This window comes from Eumetopias jubatus, unplaced genomic scaffold (assembly GCF_037043125.1).
Source record: "Eumetopias jubatus isolate StellerSeaLion01/CBP00866 unplaced genomic scaffold, mEumJub1_p1.0 scaffold_1, whole genome shotgun sequence".
Classification (NCBI taxonomy): Eukaryota; Metazoa; Chordata; class Mammalia; order Carnivora; family Otariidae; genus Eumetopias; species Eumetopias jubatus.
The window spans coordinates 172,028,802-172,049,288 of record NW_028274807.1 but is presented as its reverse complement, the minus strand read 5'-3'; the positions used below and the strand labels follow the sequence as shown (position 1 = coordinate 172,049,288).

At 42.5% G+C, this 20,487-nt stretch overlaps 1 protein-coding gene across 1 annotated transcript in view; it reads left to right on the top strand.

Moving 5' to 3' along the window:
- The first annotated feature begins 1,761 nt into the window (after nucleotides 1-1,761).
- Nucleotides 1,762-20,487, top strand: part of ITPR1 (inositol 1,4,5-trisphosphate receptor type 1) — a 320,000-nt gene continuing 301,274 nt past the window's right edge. Inside the window, exons 1-3 of the mRNA XM_088027511.1 lie at nucleotides 1,762-1,925; nucleotides 2,725-2,795; nucleotides 18,392-18,499. Of these exons, the coding sequence (XP_087883637.1) occupies nucleotides 18,408-18,499 (92 nt within the window). The 5' untranslated portion in view covers nucleotides 1,762-1,925; nucleotides 2,725-2,795; nucleotides 18,392-18,407. The remainder of the gene's footprint in view (nucleotides 1,926-2,724; nucleotides 2,796-18,391; nucleotides 18,500-20,487) is intronic.

Here is a 20,487-nt window from a genome sequence, read left to right as displayed (position 1 = left end):
TGGCACATGCCATGTACTCAGTAATTATTATTAATTTTAGCATTATACCAATAATTATTATCTGTGGTGCTCCCTTAATTTGTTCCTGAAGTTTCACAAGGTGGTTGAACCCTATCAAGCAACCCTGATACAAAGCAGGCAAATTCTAATGACTTTCTCCCTCTAAGATGGCAAAACTGGGGCAAAGAGATGAACATGACTTGCCCAAAGGCTCAGAGGCCGCTCCTAAAATGGGGAAGGAGGTCAGTTAAGGCAGTGGTGATGGATTTCCCCGGAGACAAGGACTTAGTACACTTATAGGCTGGAATTGGAATCCAGGCTGCACTACTTAATTCACGGTGTCATCTTGGGAAATTACCTGATTTCTCTGAGCGCTTAGGCCTTCGTCTATCAAACAGAGATAATAAATATGCCCAGGGTTGTTAAAACTCAATAGCATGATGCATAAAAAGTGCATGTGGTCTGGGTTCAATAAACTCAGTCTCTCAAATTATTATTATTCCTATTGTTGTTGTAACTACTATGTGGCGCAGCAGGCAGTGCCTGTCTGGGATGCTGCGATGTGTTTTGGCTCACCACTATGCCCCAGCGCCTGGCACAGTGCCTGGCACCCAGTAGACACTCAGGAAACGTTTGTGGAACGAATGCCTATCAACTGAGGAAGGGAGAGCAGCCTACGGACTTTGCTTCCTAGCTTAACCCTTGCCCTTCTTCCAAAAACCAAACAGCTTGTAGCCCAAGAGCCCAGGCACTTTTTGACCGTGGGCAGCAACCCATCTCGTCCCTGACGCCGCTGTCCGGGCTGCTGGGAGGGCGCCCCGTCTGGACGTGCATCATTGTGTGAGCGGCTCTCTCCGAAGTCCTAATTTTTCTGGCTTGCGGTTTATTTACTTAAGCATTTACAGCTCCGGGGAGCAGAGGGGCTGCCCGAAGCGGGGTCAGGACCTAGGTCGCGGTTTGTATTTACTTTGTGCCTCCCAGTCTCCGCGCCCGCAAGTCACAACACGGCTCCTTTATTTGTGCATCGGAGAGGTTTGCGTTTCTCTACCTCCTGCGGGGCGAGGAAGGACACACGCAGCTCGGGGTCTCTCAAGTCACTTGCCTGTGTCCCCGCCAGCGTGGACCGTCGCTCCGAGTCAGTTTTCTGTGCAAACCCGAGCAGGGCGGAGCAGATTAAATAAAGACAACCTCGCGCTTTTAATCCATGACCGCAAACACTGGCGTTTTTGTGCCCTGGATTTCTGAAATTCTTGGCTCAGGGACTGAAGGCGCGGGGGGAGGGTGGGTAACAGCTTGTAAAAACTTCCCAAAGCAGAAATCCGGGCTGCACCCCGCCCCCCTCTCCCAGAGACACCTGGATTCACCGGAAGGGGGGCAGCCGGAGGAGGAGCGTCCCCAAGGGTTGGGGGCGCCCCCCAGGGGTGACTTTGGGTCGCCGGCTCCAAGCCCTGCCAGCTATCTGCAAGAAGCCGGATTCGAAGCCCGGACGCCCCGCAGGACGCCCCTCCCCGTCCCCGCGCGCTTCTATTTAGAGCCCTGCCCGGAGCCCAGGGGATTCTGGGACTCGTAGTCCTTCCCCCCAGCCTCAGGCGCCGCCGCGACCTCGGACTCGGACTACATTGCCCAGGGAGCTTCCCGGCCTATATAAGCCGCCAGGAGCCGCTTCAAAGTGCAGTAACCATGTGGCTGTGCTGCTGAAGCGTTTCCTCAAGCTCGCTGGGGTGGGAGGAGAGGAGGAGGTGGTGGTGGAGGAGGAGGAGGCAGAGGGTGGAGAGAGAGAAAGCGCACGCAGAGAGGAGGTGTGGGTGTTCCGTTTCCATCCTAACGGAACGAGCTCCCTCTTCGCGGACATGGGATTACCCAGCGGCTGCTAACCCCTCTCCTCGCCCTGCTCCCCCAAACCGGCGTGGCTCCCGGGCACCAAGGTAGCGGCTGGGGCCGGGCAGAGGGCGCGGGGAGTTGGTACTGTCCTCCCCGGGCGCCGAAGTTTTTGCCCCGCTCTCTGGGAGTTCTTGGTGGATTTGCATGCACTTGCATACGTTTGGGGGTTCTTTTAACTGAGGGCATTTTGGGGTGTTCATTTGAGGCTAAAAAAAAAAATTACCGATTCCAGTGACTGGCCTTGAGGGCTACCCATTCTGGACTGTAATGGCATTCCCCCAACTTGGAAACTGTTGCAGTAGCTGCAGGAAATGGTTTTTTTTGGGGGGGGGGATGTGGGGGTGTCATACGTGAGTCCGCTCAAGGAAACAATCATTTAAAAGTAGCCCTCCCTCGAGCTGCCTGGTTGAGAGAAAAATGCATGTGGGGGGGCCCCAGTGGGGAGGGTTTTGAAAAACGGAAGAAAACCCGGGGAGCGGTGAGGGATGAAGTGTGGACGAAGCTCACGCCCAATGAGGATGCGGGCTCCGGACACTTGGCCTAGGCTCCGGGAAACAAGTGCTTTGGGATCTGCTAAACACTTCCCTTCGTTCCAGCTCGTTCCAAGCTTTTGCGTGCCTAGTCTCACTTGTCAGTTACATACTGGAAATAAGTAAGCAAAGTTACCTGTAGTCGTTGTCCAACTGATCCCTCCAGCCTTCCTGTCTTGTTTGGAGAGCGTGGAGGAGGGGGTCTGTCCAGGAAGGAGGCTAAAGAAGGGGGAAGTTTGCAATTTGAAGCATTTCTGTTAGGGGCCCGCCTTTGTAGTCTTACACTCAGTTTTCTTTCTTTCTGAATACTTAGGAGCAGACTACAGAGGAGCAGGATTCGCACAGCTGGCGGGTTTTGGCAACAGAGTGCCTGACCTCGGTCAGGTGAGTGTGAAGCCTGAGAGCTGTAGTCAATAATGAGTTTTTGTTTTAAGTGTATTTTATGTCCTCTCTAAAGAGCCATGGAGATTAGGAGTAGAAAAGAAAAGCAAACTCTAGGGCTTAGTGTCCAAAATTTTTCACTGCCTTCTGTGAGAGCTTTAGGGGAGCATTTGAGATCCAGGGGGCAGTCCTGCCTATCACTTTTGGCCAAGGCTCAGACTTAAAGCAGCCTCAAGATTTATGAGAGGAGGGGAAAAAGCCATTAAATGGAGCAATAAAAGGAATGCCCATTGGGACCTGGCAGAGTGCTGATGATTTAAATTCTGAAGGATGCAGTACATTTCATCTGCCAAGATATGTAGGCAAAAATTAACTGCCTCTGTCTCTCAAAAATAGTCACTTTTTTTCTTGCTCTAACATGTGTTTAATCAGAGTAGGTTGGATTGCAAGAAATGAAAGTGGTTGCTGGCAATTTGAAAGAATTCGTACTTTAAAAAGGGAAGTTAGTTCTTGAAGCATGAAAGAGTAGCACCCAGTCCTTGACTTGAAGCCGCCTGAATGTCAAGGAATCTGAGTCCCTCTTGTTTAGGTGCTTCTTGTGGGGGCAGCATTTATCTGTAAAGACAGGCAGCTCCTGTCCACCCGCACCAAATGGTCAGACTGCACCGTAAGAAAGAGAGGTTTTAACAGCTGCATATACATCCCCATTGCTGTGGATTTGGCCATCACAAGTTTTTTCTTCCGAAATGGCCAGGAACAGGGTAGACAACAGGGTAACAGGTGGAGGACCGGGTCTTAGTAACTTCTTTAACGTTCTAAATATTTATCTGTTCCCTGGGCTACAATCTTTGGGCTTTTTAAATTAGAAAATAAAAGGCAGACACTTCATTATAGTAGTATAGTGCTTTTGTTTCCTGTTGATAAGATCCTTAGGAGTGCTGGTGGAGTGGGAAGCCTTTGGATGTGTGGAATGTAGTTTGTTCTTGGAGTTCTATTGACTTTCATGGCTACTTGGGCACTCAAAAGGCCAAGGAAAGGGTTAAGTTCCCCTCTTTTGAGTAAGCTACAGACCAGGAGAAACTGATCCATAGACTCTTCTCCAACTTGTTACTAAAAATAATACTGACACATGAAGTACTCCTAAGCCAGGGCCAGAGCCATATATCACAGAAAGCGAGTCAGGTACAGGTGAAGAAGCTGAGGTGTAGAGAGTAAGAACACTTGCCCAGTAGCTGGTGCACAGTGGAAGCAAGGTATAACTCCAGGTTGTGGGACTGTATTGTGTTCCACAAATGCATTTAAGCTGGGGGGAAGAGATGAAGGGAGAAGCTAGGAAAAATGGTAAACTTATTTCTGTTAATGAAATAACTCTTGCTTATGTCCCACCAGTGAAGAATGAATAATATTTACCTTGATTTAAGAAGGAAACGATGCAGCTGGAGATGTAGGGATAGAGTGTGGCTATTTGAGAAGGTATTAGAGGTTATACTGACTTTTAGAAAGCTGTATGCTGAAAGCCTGAATGAGGAGCATAAGTGAAACCAAACCACACCACGAGGAACATTGTCTAAGTTCAGCATTAGGTTCATCTCATAACTGAAATCCATCTTGATCATCTACATCAAGGCATCTGAGGAGGTTAAAAGAATCAGATATTTCTCAGTCTGAGTAATTTGATATTTTAAATTGCAGTGAGTCTAAACTGTGAAGTATCGGTATCTTTTCATATACTCTTCAGTTTGGTTTATGGCCGGTTGTGCAGAACACTTTTTCATTTCTTTTTTTTCCTTGTGTGTGCATGCATGCATGTGTGTGTGTGTTGAAAGTACGGTCTGTTCTTTAAATAATTCAAATCAGAACAGAATATGCTATCAAAATTTCCTTCTTACCAGGCAGGGAAAGTTCTTCATGCTCTAAATGAATGACTCCTGGCCTCCACTTCGAGACCCATGAAATTGTTGGGGGTTGACAATAGTATTATCCATTTTTAAAGAAAGTGGTTGCCTTTTGGAGGGAATTGGCATCTTTAGGAATGAGAGATGGAATGGTTGCTTAGAAGAAAGGGAAGATGTACCCAACAAGATAAATCTCTTGCCTTTGTCCTCAAAATATTTTCAAGTAGGGAAGACCAGGGTATTAGAGATAGAAATGAAACTTCTAATCCAATGGTATACAACTAGCTGACTTCTAGACAAAAAAAGTTGCATGGCTTTTTAGCTCATTTATAATGAACTCATGGAAATTCTGATTTCTTGACAAGCAGCTGTTAAATAACCAAAATGAAACAACAAACACCAAATATGAACAACAGAAAACAACAACAAAAATAGGGCTGAAGTTAGGTTTCTAGGTCAAACTGTCCTTGGATACATCTAATTAAGGAGTTTACACAAGGCCAATGTCCCATCTTGTTTACTGTTGGTTTGATCTTTTAAAATAAAACACATTGCATTTGCTTTGTTTTTATTAACTGGAAATGCATGCAATTTTTTAGTTTACTTTTGCTGTTTTAAGCTTTTGCACGCTCTTTGGATGAAATCAGTTAAGGCTTGAAGTCAGTGACATGAATGACAATTTTTATGATTCCGACCAATTTTTATAGTGTCTCTGGTTCTGAGTTTATTGCTAATGAGCATGAGCTGAAAACACCACTAAAACCATCACTTGTGAAGCTATTCCTCCTGTTGAACTATGGCTACGTCTTCCCTCATCTGCACACAGTTTAAGGCATTTGGTATGATAAATCTCTTTATGAATGTCTAATACCTGCTAAAGTTGTTATCCAAGTGTTTATTCCTTCAACAATTACTTGAGCACCTACTGTGTGCTGAGGTATGTTCTAAGTGCTGGGCATACAACAATGAAAGTCCCGTTCCCAAGAGGCTTAATTCCTAGTTGGGGGGAAGTAGGCATTACAAATAAGCAAATATTATTGTATAACAGGTAGCAAGTGCTACAGATAAAAAGAAATCCAAGTAAAAGGGAACAGGCAATAACAAATGTTGGTGAGGATCTGGAGAAAGTGGAATTCTTGTGTCCTATTGGTGGGAATGTAAAATGGTGCAGTCACTGCAGAAGACAATATGGCAGTTCCTCAAAAAACTAAACAGAATTACCAAATGATCCAGCAATTCCACTTCTGGGTATATAACCAAAAGAATTGAAAGCAGGGTCTCAACTGATATTTTTGCATTCATGTTCATAAGCAGCATTATTTATAGTAGCCAAAAGGTGGAAACAACCCAAGTGTCCACTGACAGATGAATGGATAAACAAAAAGTGGTATGTTCATATAAAAGAATATTATTCAGCCTTAAAAAGGAATGGAATTGTTATCCACGTTATAAGACGGGTGAAAGTTGGAAACATGATGCTAAGTGAAATAAGCCATACCTAGAGAGGACAAGTAGAATGGTGCTTGCCAGGGGCCGGGGCAATGCGGAGTTTGTTTAATGGGTACAGAGTTTTATCTGGGGAAGATGAAAGAATTCTGGAAAGAGATGGTAGTGTTGGTAGCTCAACTCTGTGAATGAAGTTAATGCCAATGAGTTTTACACTGAAAAATGATTAAAATGGCACATTTTATCTTGTGTTTGTGTATTTCACCACAGTAAAATGACAACAAAACAGTGTAAAGGGGATAGAGGAGTACTCGGGAGGGGATCTGGAATCAGGGAGCAGCTCTCTAATAGGGTGTGTCTGAGCAGAGAGCTGAGGAAGTGAGAGGTTAGCCTGTGTAATTACCTGGCGGATGAAGGACATTCCAAAGGGCTAGAGCAGAAAGTGCTAAGGCCCTGAGATGGGAGCAGGTACAACAGGTTAGGGAAAGGTCAGGAGGCCAAGTTGGTTGCAGCTGAGGGAGAGTGCTAGGCATTCAGGTGGTAGAAGGAGTCAGGATCAGATCCTGCAGGAGCCCGGTGTTTTCAGGTAAGCCATGATTTATTTCCCTGAGGATTTCTTAACTGTCTCAGAACTCTTAGTGTGGTTCTCTGCATCCCTGAGCTACATTGTCCTTTCTGAAGAGACTCGTGAGGCTGGCAAGATCAACTACCAGATTGGAACTTGTTTGGGGGTCAAATCCAGATTTCTAGACTGTCTCGTTAATCACATGGCTTATCTGGGATTGTAACCCACTTTAGTAGGAAGGAAATATTCTTTTTGGTTTGGATAATGAATTTTAAGAACCTAATGATATTCCCGGTGGTTTTTCTTTAACACAGACTTTGTGTACTTTGCTACCCCCCCCCCCCACCCCGTCTGTCAGGTCTCATTTTACAGAATTACACAAGGAGAACTCATGCTCTGCTCGCTAGCATTGTCCTTGGGGGATACGAAGTTCCACCTAAGCGATTCTCTCTGATGAGTGAAGTGGACCCCCCTTCATGTGTACAGAGTTATAACGTACATACATGTTGTTACTTCATTGCATAAGATAAGCATATTCAGTTAAAGTAAAACAATAGGAAATAAAGATAAGCAACAAAACCGAACCAGTCACCCCCAATCCCACTGTCCAAGGTGAGGGTTCCAGACTCCTCCCATGTATACATATGTAAAAATTATGTGTATATTTAAATTTCATAAAAAAGGACTCATACAGTATTTCAAGTTTGGTACCTTGCTGTTTGCACTCGATCCTGAACCTCTATTCTTGTTAATAGACATCTGTGTCTTCATTTTTCTGAAGGTGTCTGTACGTTTGATGGGATTGCATTTGAGTGGTGACATGTATGGAATCATTAGGGTAAAAAAAACTTATCATTCAGGTTTCATCACCATCATAGAATCCAGGTTTTCTCATTCACTTTATACTCTTTTTTAAAGAAAACTGAATGGAAGGTAAAGCACTCTTCAAAAGTTAGCTGTCTTATTACAGGGATAAAGCCTAGTGATCATTTCAATACAGGATTTCTTATTTCTTCTTCAGGGTAAGCTAATTCTGTGAGGTAGTTAGGGCCAGGTACTCTTTTCTGTTTGTTTGACCTTAAAAGGAAAACTTCACTGTAGAAAATTTGAAATATGTCTAATAGTGAGATCTTAGTATAACAAACCCCTCTTTACTCATTCACCCACCCTGCACAGTTATCAATCCATGACTATTCTGCGTTCACCTGTATTCTGATACACTCTCTCCTCTCCTCTTGGGTGAGTTGGAAATAAATATCAGACATACCAGTTCATCTGTCTTTTAGTATGTATCTCTAGTATTGGATTAAAAAAAATCATAATATTCTTACCCATCTCAAGGGAAAAAAGACAAATTTTTTAATTGAGTCTATGTTCTCAGTTCCTTCCAACATATGTAAGTGCATATATACACACACATGCATATGATATATATACATCTAGATACATGCAATAATATATATGCATATTTAACACTTTGTTTGAATTAGGATCTAAATAAGGTCAGTACATTACAAATGGTTGATGTGTCTTTTAATCTGTATGTTTCCTCTATACCTCTTTTCCCCCCATGCATTTTATGGTCGTTACTGAAGAAACTGGATGATCTATTTTCACATAGTTAAGATTTTGCTCACTGTGTCAGTGTGGTATAGTTGAACATGTTCCTCTGTTCCCTGTGTATATCATATCTGGTTGTTAAATGTAGAGGATCAGAATCAGGGTTTTTTTTGGGGGGGCACTTCTATTTTTTTGAACTTTATTCAGGGGAGTGTGTGATATGTGTGGGCATGTCTTCTTGTGATATTAGCAAATATTGATGTTCATTTCCTTTATTAGTTCATTTGGACTTGTGAAACTCCTATTTTTCTTTCTTCATTCATTAGCTGAACTGTTTTGTAAAAAGAAATTTCCCTCCACTAAGTTTTTTGTTCCCTGAGGTATGTAGTTCATGTAAAGAAAGACAAGATCTGTACTTAAATTTCTTTTTGTATTTTACCAGTTTTCAAAAATAACAAGTTGATACCCTACTATGATACATGGCAGTGGTTCTCAATGTGGTGACACTGGGCATATCTGGGCACATTTTTGGTGGTCACAACTAGGAAGAGGGTGCTCCTGGCATCCAATGGCTAGAGGCTGGAGATGCTGATAAATAGCCTACAATACATCGCTTAGCCCTTCCACAACACAGAATTACCTATTTCACAGTAATAGCTGTGCTACTGGTTAGAAACCGTTGTACTAAGATGACCAATTGGTATGTTTTTTGATTAGTATCTTTATGAAGTGGGGCATTTAAACATGTTTCTCTTTGTGTCGCTCTCCTTCTTGATGATCAAAGTGCCCATTTTTGCTCAGCAAGAGAAAGGCTATTCAAATTGGCTCCAAAAACAACCCTAGTAGTCTTTGATAGCTTTCTTGGTTTTGATACGAGTGTTCCAGGCTCATCTACTATATTTCTTGTCCCAGACCTGGAATCAGGTCTTTTCTCCAAGGAGCCATAGTTCTTTTGAGTGGGTGTTTAGAGACCTCTTCTCAGGGTCAGATAGGTATTCTTGTTCTCCTCATACAGGTCAGAAAACAAATCAAAATGAAGAAAACTTAAAACCTGAATGCTTTCAATGAAAGTATTTCCAAAACGTAGTCAACACATCTTTTCCTTTTAAAAAAGGATTCTGAATGTACTCAAAACTTTTCACTTTGGTATCAGTTATAACCTTAGTATACTGGTGTCTTAATACAGTAGTACTCCCCAGATGAGCAGGTATGTTATTTTTGTCATTCTTGTTCTGCATCCATGTTTTTCATACTGTATGACAACCCATTATGAGGTCCTGAAATCAGTGTAGTGGGCCTCCATCAGCGGTTTTTTAATGAAGTAGAGGGGACTAGAGAACATCAAAGCATATTATATGGATACTTGGAAGGAGCTGTGTACATTGCCACAAACTCTCCCATCCCCCAATTCTTTGTCTCTCTCACACAGTGAACACTGGGTTGTAAGTGTAGTGTATTTCTTACTGTGGGTTGCAGTCCAAAGTTTGAGAAACATTGTTTTACATCTTTATTCCTCCATTTGTGGTCATCAGACTAGCATCACGGGCTTCAACAGTGAGCTTGTTAGAAATGTAGACTCTGAGCCACCCCAGACCCACTGAATCAGAACCTGCCTTTTAGCACAATCCCCATGGGATTCATGTGCACTCGAAAGTATGAGAACCTCTACACTGAACCCCCTGTGCTTTTTCAGTACTTGCCTCATTTTTATGGTTATTTTTTCCTGGCTGGCTCTCACCTGTCAAAACGGACCTTTGTACTTGCCCCTAGCAGGCTTTTCATTTTCAGTGAAGTGGAAAGATAGGCGAAGTCCCCACTGGAGGTGAGCATGTAGGCCTGACAGGACTCTCTTTGACAAGAATGAGAACTTTCATGCTTTCATTTAGGGACTCTCTTATTGTCAGTTTCAGATACAGGTAGAAACCAAATGGTACATGTAGAACCATCTTAAGGTTGGGAAGTCCCAGATATGGACAAGGCTGTGTTTTAACATGATGTTGTCAGACAGTGTCAGCAACTTAGGTTTTATAATGTTTTATGACCCTTCCAATTAGCAGAACTTGTGGACTGCTTGATAGAATGTTGCTCCTCAGAAAAAGATGGACATAAGAGAAAACATCACTAACCTCCAAGCTCCTTGTTTGTTTGCATTTCAGGAGGAGCTTTGTCTGGGAAGTGATTTTTGTTTTGCAGAAAAAGTTTCAAAACGTTACCATGTGCATATTTCTGAATGGAAAAAGCTGATACAACACCTACACTTAGGGACATTCATGGATTTGCCCTGGTGTATCTGTGCGTGTGACCATGTCTGCTTCTGTGTCTTTGCCCACATGCTTTCTGCCCTGCTGTCCCTATACTCACCCCATCTGTACCCACCTTGCCAAATACTTTTGTTCTCAACCTGAATGCCTCCTTCCTCTTCTGGAAAGCCTTTCCTGATCATTTAAAAATATTTGTGATTTGAAACTCCCCAGCACTTTATATCTCTTTTCCTCACGGGCCTTTTTTGATTTTTAACCTACAAATGCACCTGACAAATAGTTAAGTGTCCACCAAACATTTGTCGAATGAAGTTACTTATCTCTATGTTTTGTTTCCCTTTGAAGGATGTAGGCTGCTTCTCAGAAGAATCTAATATTTAATTAAATATTTCTTGAATTGGTGGTTTGCTTTGAAAAGCCCCTTTTGCTGTGGAGAGCGGAGTAAAGGCCGTGCGGACATGTGTCATGCAGCTCCTTTCCATAGCTTGGGAGATGTTGCTCAGAACAGTTCTTTGGAGGGCCTGAGGTGTGGGAAATTGTTGAGTGTTAATAAAAGGGAGCGGAGGTAATGATCAGGGAGTGAAACGAAGCTGCTCTCAGGTTGTAATGGTATTTGCCCTGCCGAACCGCAGGATGGGGACTCCAGATGTCTGAGTGTTGACTGCCTCTTGGGGTGTGGGCAAAACATGTCACATCTGTGCTTCTGTTTCCTCCTCTGTAGAATAGGTATAAAAATACCTGCTTTGGGTCGTTGCTGCCAAGTTGTAGAATAATACATGCTTGCAAAAAGTCTTAGAAGTTAAAACAAAACAAAGCCTCTGTCCTAGAGGAGTGGTTCTCAAGCAGTGGGGTGATTTTGCCCTGCAGGGACTTTTGGCAATGTCTGGAGACTTTTTTGTCACAACCGAGGGAGAGTGGGTACTCCTGGCATCTAGTTGGTAGAGGTCAGGGATGCTGCTAAACATCCTGTGATACACAGGATGTGTCCTCCACAACAAGGAATTATCTGCCTCCAAATGTCAAACAGCCCTGAGGTTGAGAAACCCTGTCCTAGAGTGATTTTCCCAGACTGAGTGAGACTTTTCTCGCTCTCCAAGGATGTTAACCTAATTTGATTTGCTGATTATTTTATTTATTTATTTATTTATTTATTTATTTATTTATTTATTTATTTTTGTGGTTCAGGTTGTGAACAGAGGGGCGTCTCTTCAGACTGGGTCTGACTTTAACATTTTAATAAAATAAATACCACTCCCCCTCTCCCTCATGCCCCAAGTACTGGCTTTGGTTTCTGGAGCCCTGTAGTCTATTAGCTTTGGCCAGTACATGGCTGTGTGGCCTACAAGAAGTCATTCGGGTTTTTTTGTTGTTGTTTGCTCTTTCCACCTATAAAATGAGGAATTTTAGCTAGATGATCTCTACCCACCAAATATAAAATTTTCTGACTGGCAACTTTGAGCTTTTGATTGGCTTCTCTTATGCTGGCCTTGGAGAATAGGAAACACGAGAGCACACATCAGAATTGACATCTTTTTTCTAAAATAACCATGTAGATGATGTACCTGTTTGGAGAATAGGTTATTTAGTGGGCATGTTTGTGAAAAGGCAAGTAGGTTTATCTTTGTGTGTGTATGTGTGTGTATCTCTTGTGTGTCTAATGAGCAACAATTTTAAACTAGAGAATTGCCCTGAACTACAGGTTTACAGCTGCTGTTTCTGAGATGGTCATAGAGGGCCCTACTTAAGGTTGAAACTTCTGAGCTGGTGACTTCCTTTGGGACTGTCTGAAAACGAAAGCAGAATGCAATTTTTCTATCCTCCGCGAGAAGCGCTTTTTGCAGTAGAATAAATTATCCCTTGATGGGGACACACTGCATTTCTGAGGACAATCTGATCAACCGCTAATTGAACAAGAAGGCAAGGAGGGGGCTGCACGTAAATGTGTATGGGGGTGGGGAGGGGGAAGCTGCCGGCCCCGGGTGGCCAACTCAAAAATACTGTGTTGCTCATCTTCGTTTCACAATAAAGATGATATCGTCAAGAGTCTTTGCTCAAAGGAAGTTCCAGAATTAACCATGAGAGTACCTAGTCACGGAAGCAGAGATGGTTGTAAAGAGAGAACCTCTTTCCTTGTCTTGGAAGAGTCATCTGCAAATGTAGTAGGTTTTCTCTTCCCTGTATTTACAGCCATATTTCCATATATGTACCTGGGCGAGGGCATCTTAAGGAGGCTTGTGCTCCTCTAGAAGGAGTGTCCTTGGCCTCCAGCCAGGAGATCCATCAAATGCCGGCAGCTCTTCCTTTTTCCATGCATATTCTTGTTTTCCCCCTGAAAGGCCTTGTGGTTTGCCTGGCTTTGCCCTTGGGGGCTGCTTGCCCTGAAAGTGAAGTGCGGCTTTTTTGTGTTTGGTGGCAGCTGTGGCCCCCAGGGCTCATCCATGTTTTTGGGGGACCAGCTGCACATGGCCTCCTGAATCTTCAGGCACTTTTAAGTCTTCGTGCACGAGCCCTCCCCTCTCTTTGCTGGCTAGCTTTAAAGGAAGCCTTTTGGTTTTATTCTTTTTCAACAATCATTTTTAAAGCAAGCAGCAATAAGACCAGCACTAAGTTTTTGGCAAAGGCCCTCTGTTTTTTTCGGAGGTGGAGGTGATGTGGCTACGCCAAGAAAGAACAGAGAAGGCTGATGGATTTCTACTGGCTATATTTTTTAGCAGAAGAATGACTTTCCAAGTGCACTGTGCTTTGAGGTCAAGTGGCAAAACTTACTGACTGAAGGGTAGACCCAGAGGGGGCTATGAAGGTGGGATTCAGTCATTCACTCTTCACCTGGCTGTACTTTGGGGACCTGGGTCTTACTGGGAATAGTGGGGAGAACATTCTGCTGGAGTTGGCACCGATAAATTCAGATAAATACGTCTCACGGTGTGTCCCTTGTCTATTATCCACTCATCGTGTGGACTTACTGGTTGATAGGGTTAATCCTCAACTAATGGTAAGCCCTCAAAAGTTTAGTAAGTTTAGTATTCACGAGAGTTGAAAATACAGCAAATTAGCCAATAAGAATAATCACAGCAAACAAAAGTGTTTACAGTGTTTTACTTCCTAGGTGCTTCACAGCAAACAAAAGTGTTTACAGTGTTTTACTTCCTATGTGCTAAGTAAGCCCATTATTTTCTTTTACACATTTAATCCTCAACACAACTTTATGAGGCAAGCTCTCATGATCCCCATTCTGCAGATGAGGAAACTGAGTTCCAGAAAGAGTAAGTAATTTGGTCAAGGTTATAAACTTCCTGTCACACTTATAATAAAAGGCAGACTTTTTACCCTGGCTTGGGAAGTCCTACTGGCCCTGGTTTCTCTCTTCTCTGACCTTACCCTGCACTTTCTTTGTTTCACATTAATGCTCCAGACGTTGTGGCTGGCTTTCTGTTTCTTGAACTTGCCAAGTTCTTTTCTGCCATAGGGCCTTTGTACTAGCTGCTGGCTCTGCCTAAAATGCTCTTCCACCTGATTTTTTTTGCATGACTGTCTCTGTCTTTCAGGTCTTAGCTTAAATATCTCAACTTGCACTCTCTGACTAGACAAAAGTAAGTTGTCACACGGTCCTATCATCCAGTTTCAATTCTCTGCCCAGTACTTAACACTACCCGATTTGTCTTGCCTGTAAACAAACTCTCTGCCTCATGACAATATAGGCATCATGGGAACAGGGACCTTGACTGTCTTCTTTTTACTTATATCCTGCACACCTGGTCCAGGGATAGCACATAGTAGGTATTCAATGAATGTGTTGAATAAAAAGGTGGTTTCAAATCAGGGGGTCCTCTCTAAAGTCCTGCGTGTTGTATATTTTGTATTTTAATCTTGTCCAATTTTTCATATTAATGCAGTATGAGCCCTAAGCACACAGCCAGTGCCAACCCAAAACGTAAAATTTATAGTAGCATTTTTCAAACTTTTGGGTCTCAGGAACTCTTGACATGCTTAGAAATTACTGAGGACCCCAAAACTTCAGTTGATATGAGTTATAACAATCTGTATTTATCTTGTTAGAATTTAACACTGAGAAAATGAACACTGAGACAACACAAAAAAATAAGCCAATCACACATTAATGCGGTAACATTTTTTTTAAAGGGGGGAAAGGGTGGAGGGAGAGGGAGAATCTTAAGCAGTCTCCACACCCAGCGCAGAGCCCGATGTGGGGTTTGAACTCAAGACCTGGAGATTGTGACCTGAGCTGAAACCAAGGGTTTACCTACTGAGCCACTCAGGTGCCCCAGTAACATTTTTTTTTAAATGAACAACAGCTGTATTTTCCAAAACAAAACAAAAAATTAGAGAGTGGCACTGTTTTACATTATTGCAAATTGCCAACCATCTGGCTTAATGGAAGATAGCTGGAGTCATATATCACATACCTGTTTCTGCCTTCAGTCTTTGAGACCTCACATGTCCTGCAGCCTCTGGAAAACTCCATTGTGTTGAGAGATGGAGTGAAAAGGTAAATAGAGTGTTGGTGTTATTATGAAAATAGTTAGGACTTTGAAGAACCTCTGAAAGGGTGTTGGGGTGTCATTGAGAGCTACTAGCTTACAGGATAGCGAGGTTATTTAAAAGGTGGGTGGTGGTATGGAACAGGTGAGAAATGGAGAAGTTGAAGGCTTAGGTAGCAGGATGTAATTGATTATCCCTAAGTCTGGATTTTGTTTAGAAATATATGCATGGGGATGCATTTAAGCTGTTTCTGGGGAAAAAAAAAGAAAAATTGCTTCCCAGCTAAAGCACCTCCTGAATTGCAAAGGACACTGAAAACTTGGAAGCTAGTGGTACTTGTCTTATGTTCATCTTTTTCAGATGGGCAAGATTATACCAAGCATTCTAGAAGTTCTGCAATGGGATGGGTCATTAAAAAATAATAAAGCGTGGGTTCTTCTCCATGTCTGAGAATAGTAGCTTCAAATATAACTCCCTTTATAGCTGTTACTCTACAACCCTTACTTAGTTCTCCTTGTAGCTTTTGGACTCAGATGGAGTTATGTCCTATAATAGAAATTAGATTGTTTCAGTGTTTTATTGGTCTCAGGTTCTATCACATCTGGTGTCAAAGACATCAAAGTGGAAGGCGTTAAAAATAGATGAGCTATACCCTGCTAGCCAACTGTTTAAGAAAGGCAAATGATTACATCCAGGCATCTGGGGAATATTTTGAATGTCTTGAGTGATGTATATAAGATTGTCAAAGCTCAGATAATTAGGTGGTCAGACGCTGGGGAGATTGGAGATCAGGGAAAGAACGGTGCACTGGGGCGGGGGGCAGGCATGGGGGGGGCTTAGTTTCTGACACCAGTGCTTAGAAGGACCAAATTTAAGGGCAGTGTCAGTGGGGCTCACGCCCCCATTACAGCCCCAAGGGCCAGGTGGCTTCATCTTAAATAAAGGAGACTTGCTTCTGTGTGTCAATAAAAATCTTCCAATCAGAATATTTGGGTCCCTGGCTTTGGGGTCTATTACTTGGTATAAACAAAGCTTCTGATTCCCTTCCTTGCCTGTCTAGGATTATGTGATACCTTAGGTAACTTCGTGGTTAATGAAAGTGTTCTAATTTCGTCTCCTTTCAGGAGTTGCTAACTTTTAAATTCTGAATTGTGTGTAGGCGAGAATTGAGTTTTTTTTTTTTTTTTTTTTAGAAAAACGAATATAATGCAATTAGTTCAATGTGTACAGGAGAAATAGATGGGAAAAATTACAATAAGTGAGTTTTCTGCCACAGTCAAAGCTTTTAGCAAAAAGAAGAAAAAATTCAAAACCTGTCCCGAGGCTTAAAATGAATATACTTATTTTTCAGTGAGGCTGTGATTTAGCCTTTCTTAACACCAAAGTGGAAGAGGTTCTAAATATTGAATTATTTCTTTGAAGAGGTTTCTACCTCACCCCCTCCCTTCCTCCCACAGGGGCCTGGTTTGATGTTAGAAATGAGAGTGGAGTTGAAGTCTGGTGGTCTTGGTGAGTTTGGGGGCCAAAAAGCAACAATACCTTGGATGACCTGTCCAAGTATCACTTACCTCCTAGGCTTACAGAGGATTGAAACCTTTCCGGGACTTGTGTTGATTTGTTTCCAACAGTGTCGACAAAGTAAGAAGCATATATCAAGTAGAAGGAGGACAAGTTATGGACAGAAATGAGTGAAAGCTTTGGAGGAAGAAAAGTGAACATTTTCATTTCAGTCTCATACAAAAATGAGTATTTAGTAAGAGCCATGTATTGGGCTGAGTACTTTGTGGGGATTATTTCTTTTGCCCCTCACGATGACCCTGAGAGATAAGAAAAGTTCCCTCCTCCCCTTCTCTTTTAATCGGTTGATGGAGCTGAAGTTCAGAAAAGTTATGTCAGTTGCTTAAGCACATGAAGCTGGAATTCAGACTCAGGTGTTCTGAGTCTCTTACTAGCCTTTTTAAACACACACAGGCTGGTCAGTGGGGTAGGGGTACATGCTGCCAGCGACAGAAGTTAGATATTTTTTTCTGGCTCCCAAATTTCTCATAGAAATCTATTGAAAGTTCTTACAAAGCTCTATTCCCTATTTGCTCCAACAGTATAAACTTGGTTTTTGTTAGTTTTAGGGAAACAATCACCTAAAAATATTTTACCTTCTTTTAGGTAACAGATAAGATGACACAATTACTTTGGACCCAAATCTGCTTGTCATGTCCTAGGCACAATACAAGGCACTAGGATTCAGTAGGAAAGAAGAATTCGGCTGTCCAGTCCTCATGGTCTGACAGTCTAGTGGTGAAGACAAGTTAATAAGCAAACCAGTGAATAAGCAATTTTCGGACAGTGGTAGTGCCCTAGTGTAATGAGGGTACCATGTGGGGAAGAATGTCAGGCAGCAGTTACAGCTTGTCCAAAGGCACCTAGCACATTGGGGGATCTGGAGAAAGTTCATCGTGGCCAGAGTGTAGAAGACAGATAGAGAGTACAGAGAGACGTGGAGGGGGAGGTAGGCAAGGACCAGATCATGAGGACTCCCAAAGAGATTTTGGAATGTTTTAAGCAGAGGCATGACATGGTCTGATGTATGTGTCTAAAAGATCATGCTGGGGAAAAAAAAAAAAGATCATGTGGCTGTATGTGTAGATGTTTTGGTCCTTTCTAGGACTGCCCCTGACTAGCCATGTGTATTCCTGACCAGGGTTCTTACTGGGCCTACGCTGCAGCATTCTTGCCTGCATTGACATGGTTTGGACCAGGTGCTAAGATCCTTTCTCCTCCTGCAAATTTGGGTGAAGGAGAAGGAAAGAAATTGAAACAGCATTTGGATGAAGTGGGTACAGTTGTTGAATTTTTGAAAGGCCACTAGAGCTTTGTGGTATTTGTTACTAGGTTTCCTTTTATTAATTTTGTTGCTTTGGTACCTCAGCACAGGCACTGCCAGACCCAAGTTATATACCAGGTGTTTCCTTCTGCCTTCACATTGCCTGAGGCAGATTGAGTATGTTAATGTTTTATAAGTCAGACTTTCCAACTCTTAATCACTGCAAGTTGTTGGCTGACTTCCCTGCAGTCTTTAGATTCACTATTCATTATCGAGGGTCCTCAATTTGTAGAATCGGATTTGGGTGTGGTTGTGTTAGAAACCAGCGTTATTGTGGTTGGAATATCCTGAAATAAATGATATATGGAAAAAAATGTTGTTGCATATGTCCTTGCTTGGCTCATTTAAGTGCCTGCCTGTCACATACTCATTTAAATTTGACTTTTAAGTAGGGCGCTTTGGAAAATTGAGCTAAGCCAACTCTCTGACTTTTTTTCCCCCTCTGAGCATTTCTTTCCCTCTAATAATGTTGCATATTTTACTTTGTCTAGGCTTTTCGAGAAAGACATGTCTGACAAGATGTCTAGTTTCCTGCATATTGGAGACATTTGTTCTCTGTACGCGGAAGGATCGACAAATGGATTTATTAGCACCTTGGGGTAAGAGCACCTGATTTCTTGTGTGGCAGGATTTCTTTAAGACCTCTTAATGCCAGCTTAAAAGCTGATTTTTCTGAGATAAGAATGTTAGCATTTGACTTTGGTTTTTCCAGGGGCAATTGGAATCATGATACCAAATCTCATGTTAGCCAGGTTTACCTCTGGCACAAAAATACTCTTTTCCTCTAAGTCCTGGAAGTGCAATATCTCATTAATTAGGACTCTTGTAATTCAGAATTTATTATAATTTCCTATTCCTTATATAAGGGGGAAAGTGCAGAGTATACGGGATAAAATTTTAGTATTATTTTTTACAGACCCCAAAGAAGTGCTTTTTAGCTTTCATAAAAGCTCTTATTTTCACATGCTGACTTGTTTGTCATTTAAGCAAAGACCAGAACTTCTCCGATGCTTATCTCTCTTCTTTGAAGCAGAACCTTGCCTATTTTAAATTGCAGTGTGCATTTGAAAGTTACATATTCCACAAAGTTCTGTAAATCAGATTTTTGTTCTTTTGTGCTGTCTTCAATTTTTACCCAGCTTTTAAGAGAGTAAGTACATTCCACAATGTCTTTATTTGATTATCTTCTCCCTTCTCCTCCCGTTGTTGAGAAGAGGAAAGGAGAAGTGGAATAGCCCCAAAGGCAGAAAGAAGCAGAACGGAGAATCAAGATGGTTAACTCCAGAGGACATGTGAATGGTCTAGTTTGTCTTTGTGTAGAAAGGAGGAGTTAGGCCCCGGGTGGAATTGTTGAATTTGGCAGGAACTGATCTCAAATGGGGGAAAGGAAAGCCAACACCTTCTCTAAGAACCTCATTCTTAGAGCAGCCAGAGCCTTTCTTTTAATCATAGCTATTATTTAAAGCATGCTTGGTCTCTGGTATTTGTGCAGAATGAGTACTCAGGCTCTCATTCAGGTCACTCCAGCCTCAAGGAGCAAATTATTTCAGATATAGAAGTATAGCTCAACTGGACCTCATTGTATAAAAATTTTGTTTTCAAAAGTCATCTGATAAAAAGCAGTCATCCCTGACTCTGTGATCCCCAAATCCAGTGACTGTTTCTCAGTCCTTACCTATTTTTTTTTTTTAACCTCTCAACACTAAAGACCCACGCTTCATCATTTATCTTCCGTGGGTTTTGGCAAAGAGGTCCTTTGCTGCTTGTGCCTCTCTCATTGTCCCTTTTTACTTCTTGGCTGATTCCTTCCTTTTTCTTTCCCTCATGTTGGAATCTTCCATCCTCTTCTTGTTCTTCAGCAGGTAAAGCAATGGTAATAAGTAGCAGGGGTCACCACTTCCACGAATCCTGTGGATGTTTACAGCACTGTGCTAAGGACTGTCCATACATAATGCCTTTAATTCCTAAACACATCTTTATAGTGAGCGCTATTCTCTTTATGGAGGCAAAAAACCTCGGAGCTTCAGAGAGGTGAGGTCACCTGCGCAGGGTTTCACAGCTGTGAGCATTCCAGACTCCAGGACCAGTGCTTCTAACAGTTGACCTTGGCAGGGTAGACTTTCCATTCTCTACCTTTCCTGACTATCCGTCTCTGGTAAATTGGCTCACCACCCTCCTCACTGTCTGCCAACAGCTCTTATCTGGCTGCCTCGTTAAACCTCAGTCCCGCCTTATGCCTCATCTTTTCTCTGTGGCCCCGATTTCTTGTAATAGTGCCATTGCCCCTCCAGTCCCCCAGGCTCACCTCCAGTCGATAGCTGAACCCACTTGGGGCAGCCCCTGAAGTCTTAATGCCACCGTCCCAACTTCATCCTCTTCTTCCAGAGCATCTGTTCTTAGAATTCCTATCAGGTACTAATTGTTTGCTTTATAAGAGTTTTCCTCAAGCATTATAAACAAATTATTGATAAGGTTCCCTCTCCCCCACCCTCCACTTTTTAACATGCAGATGGTCCATTTTGAATTTGGAGCTCTAATACTTACCTCAGATGAATATTTCTTTGGTTCAAAATGGACTTGGAAAATA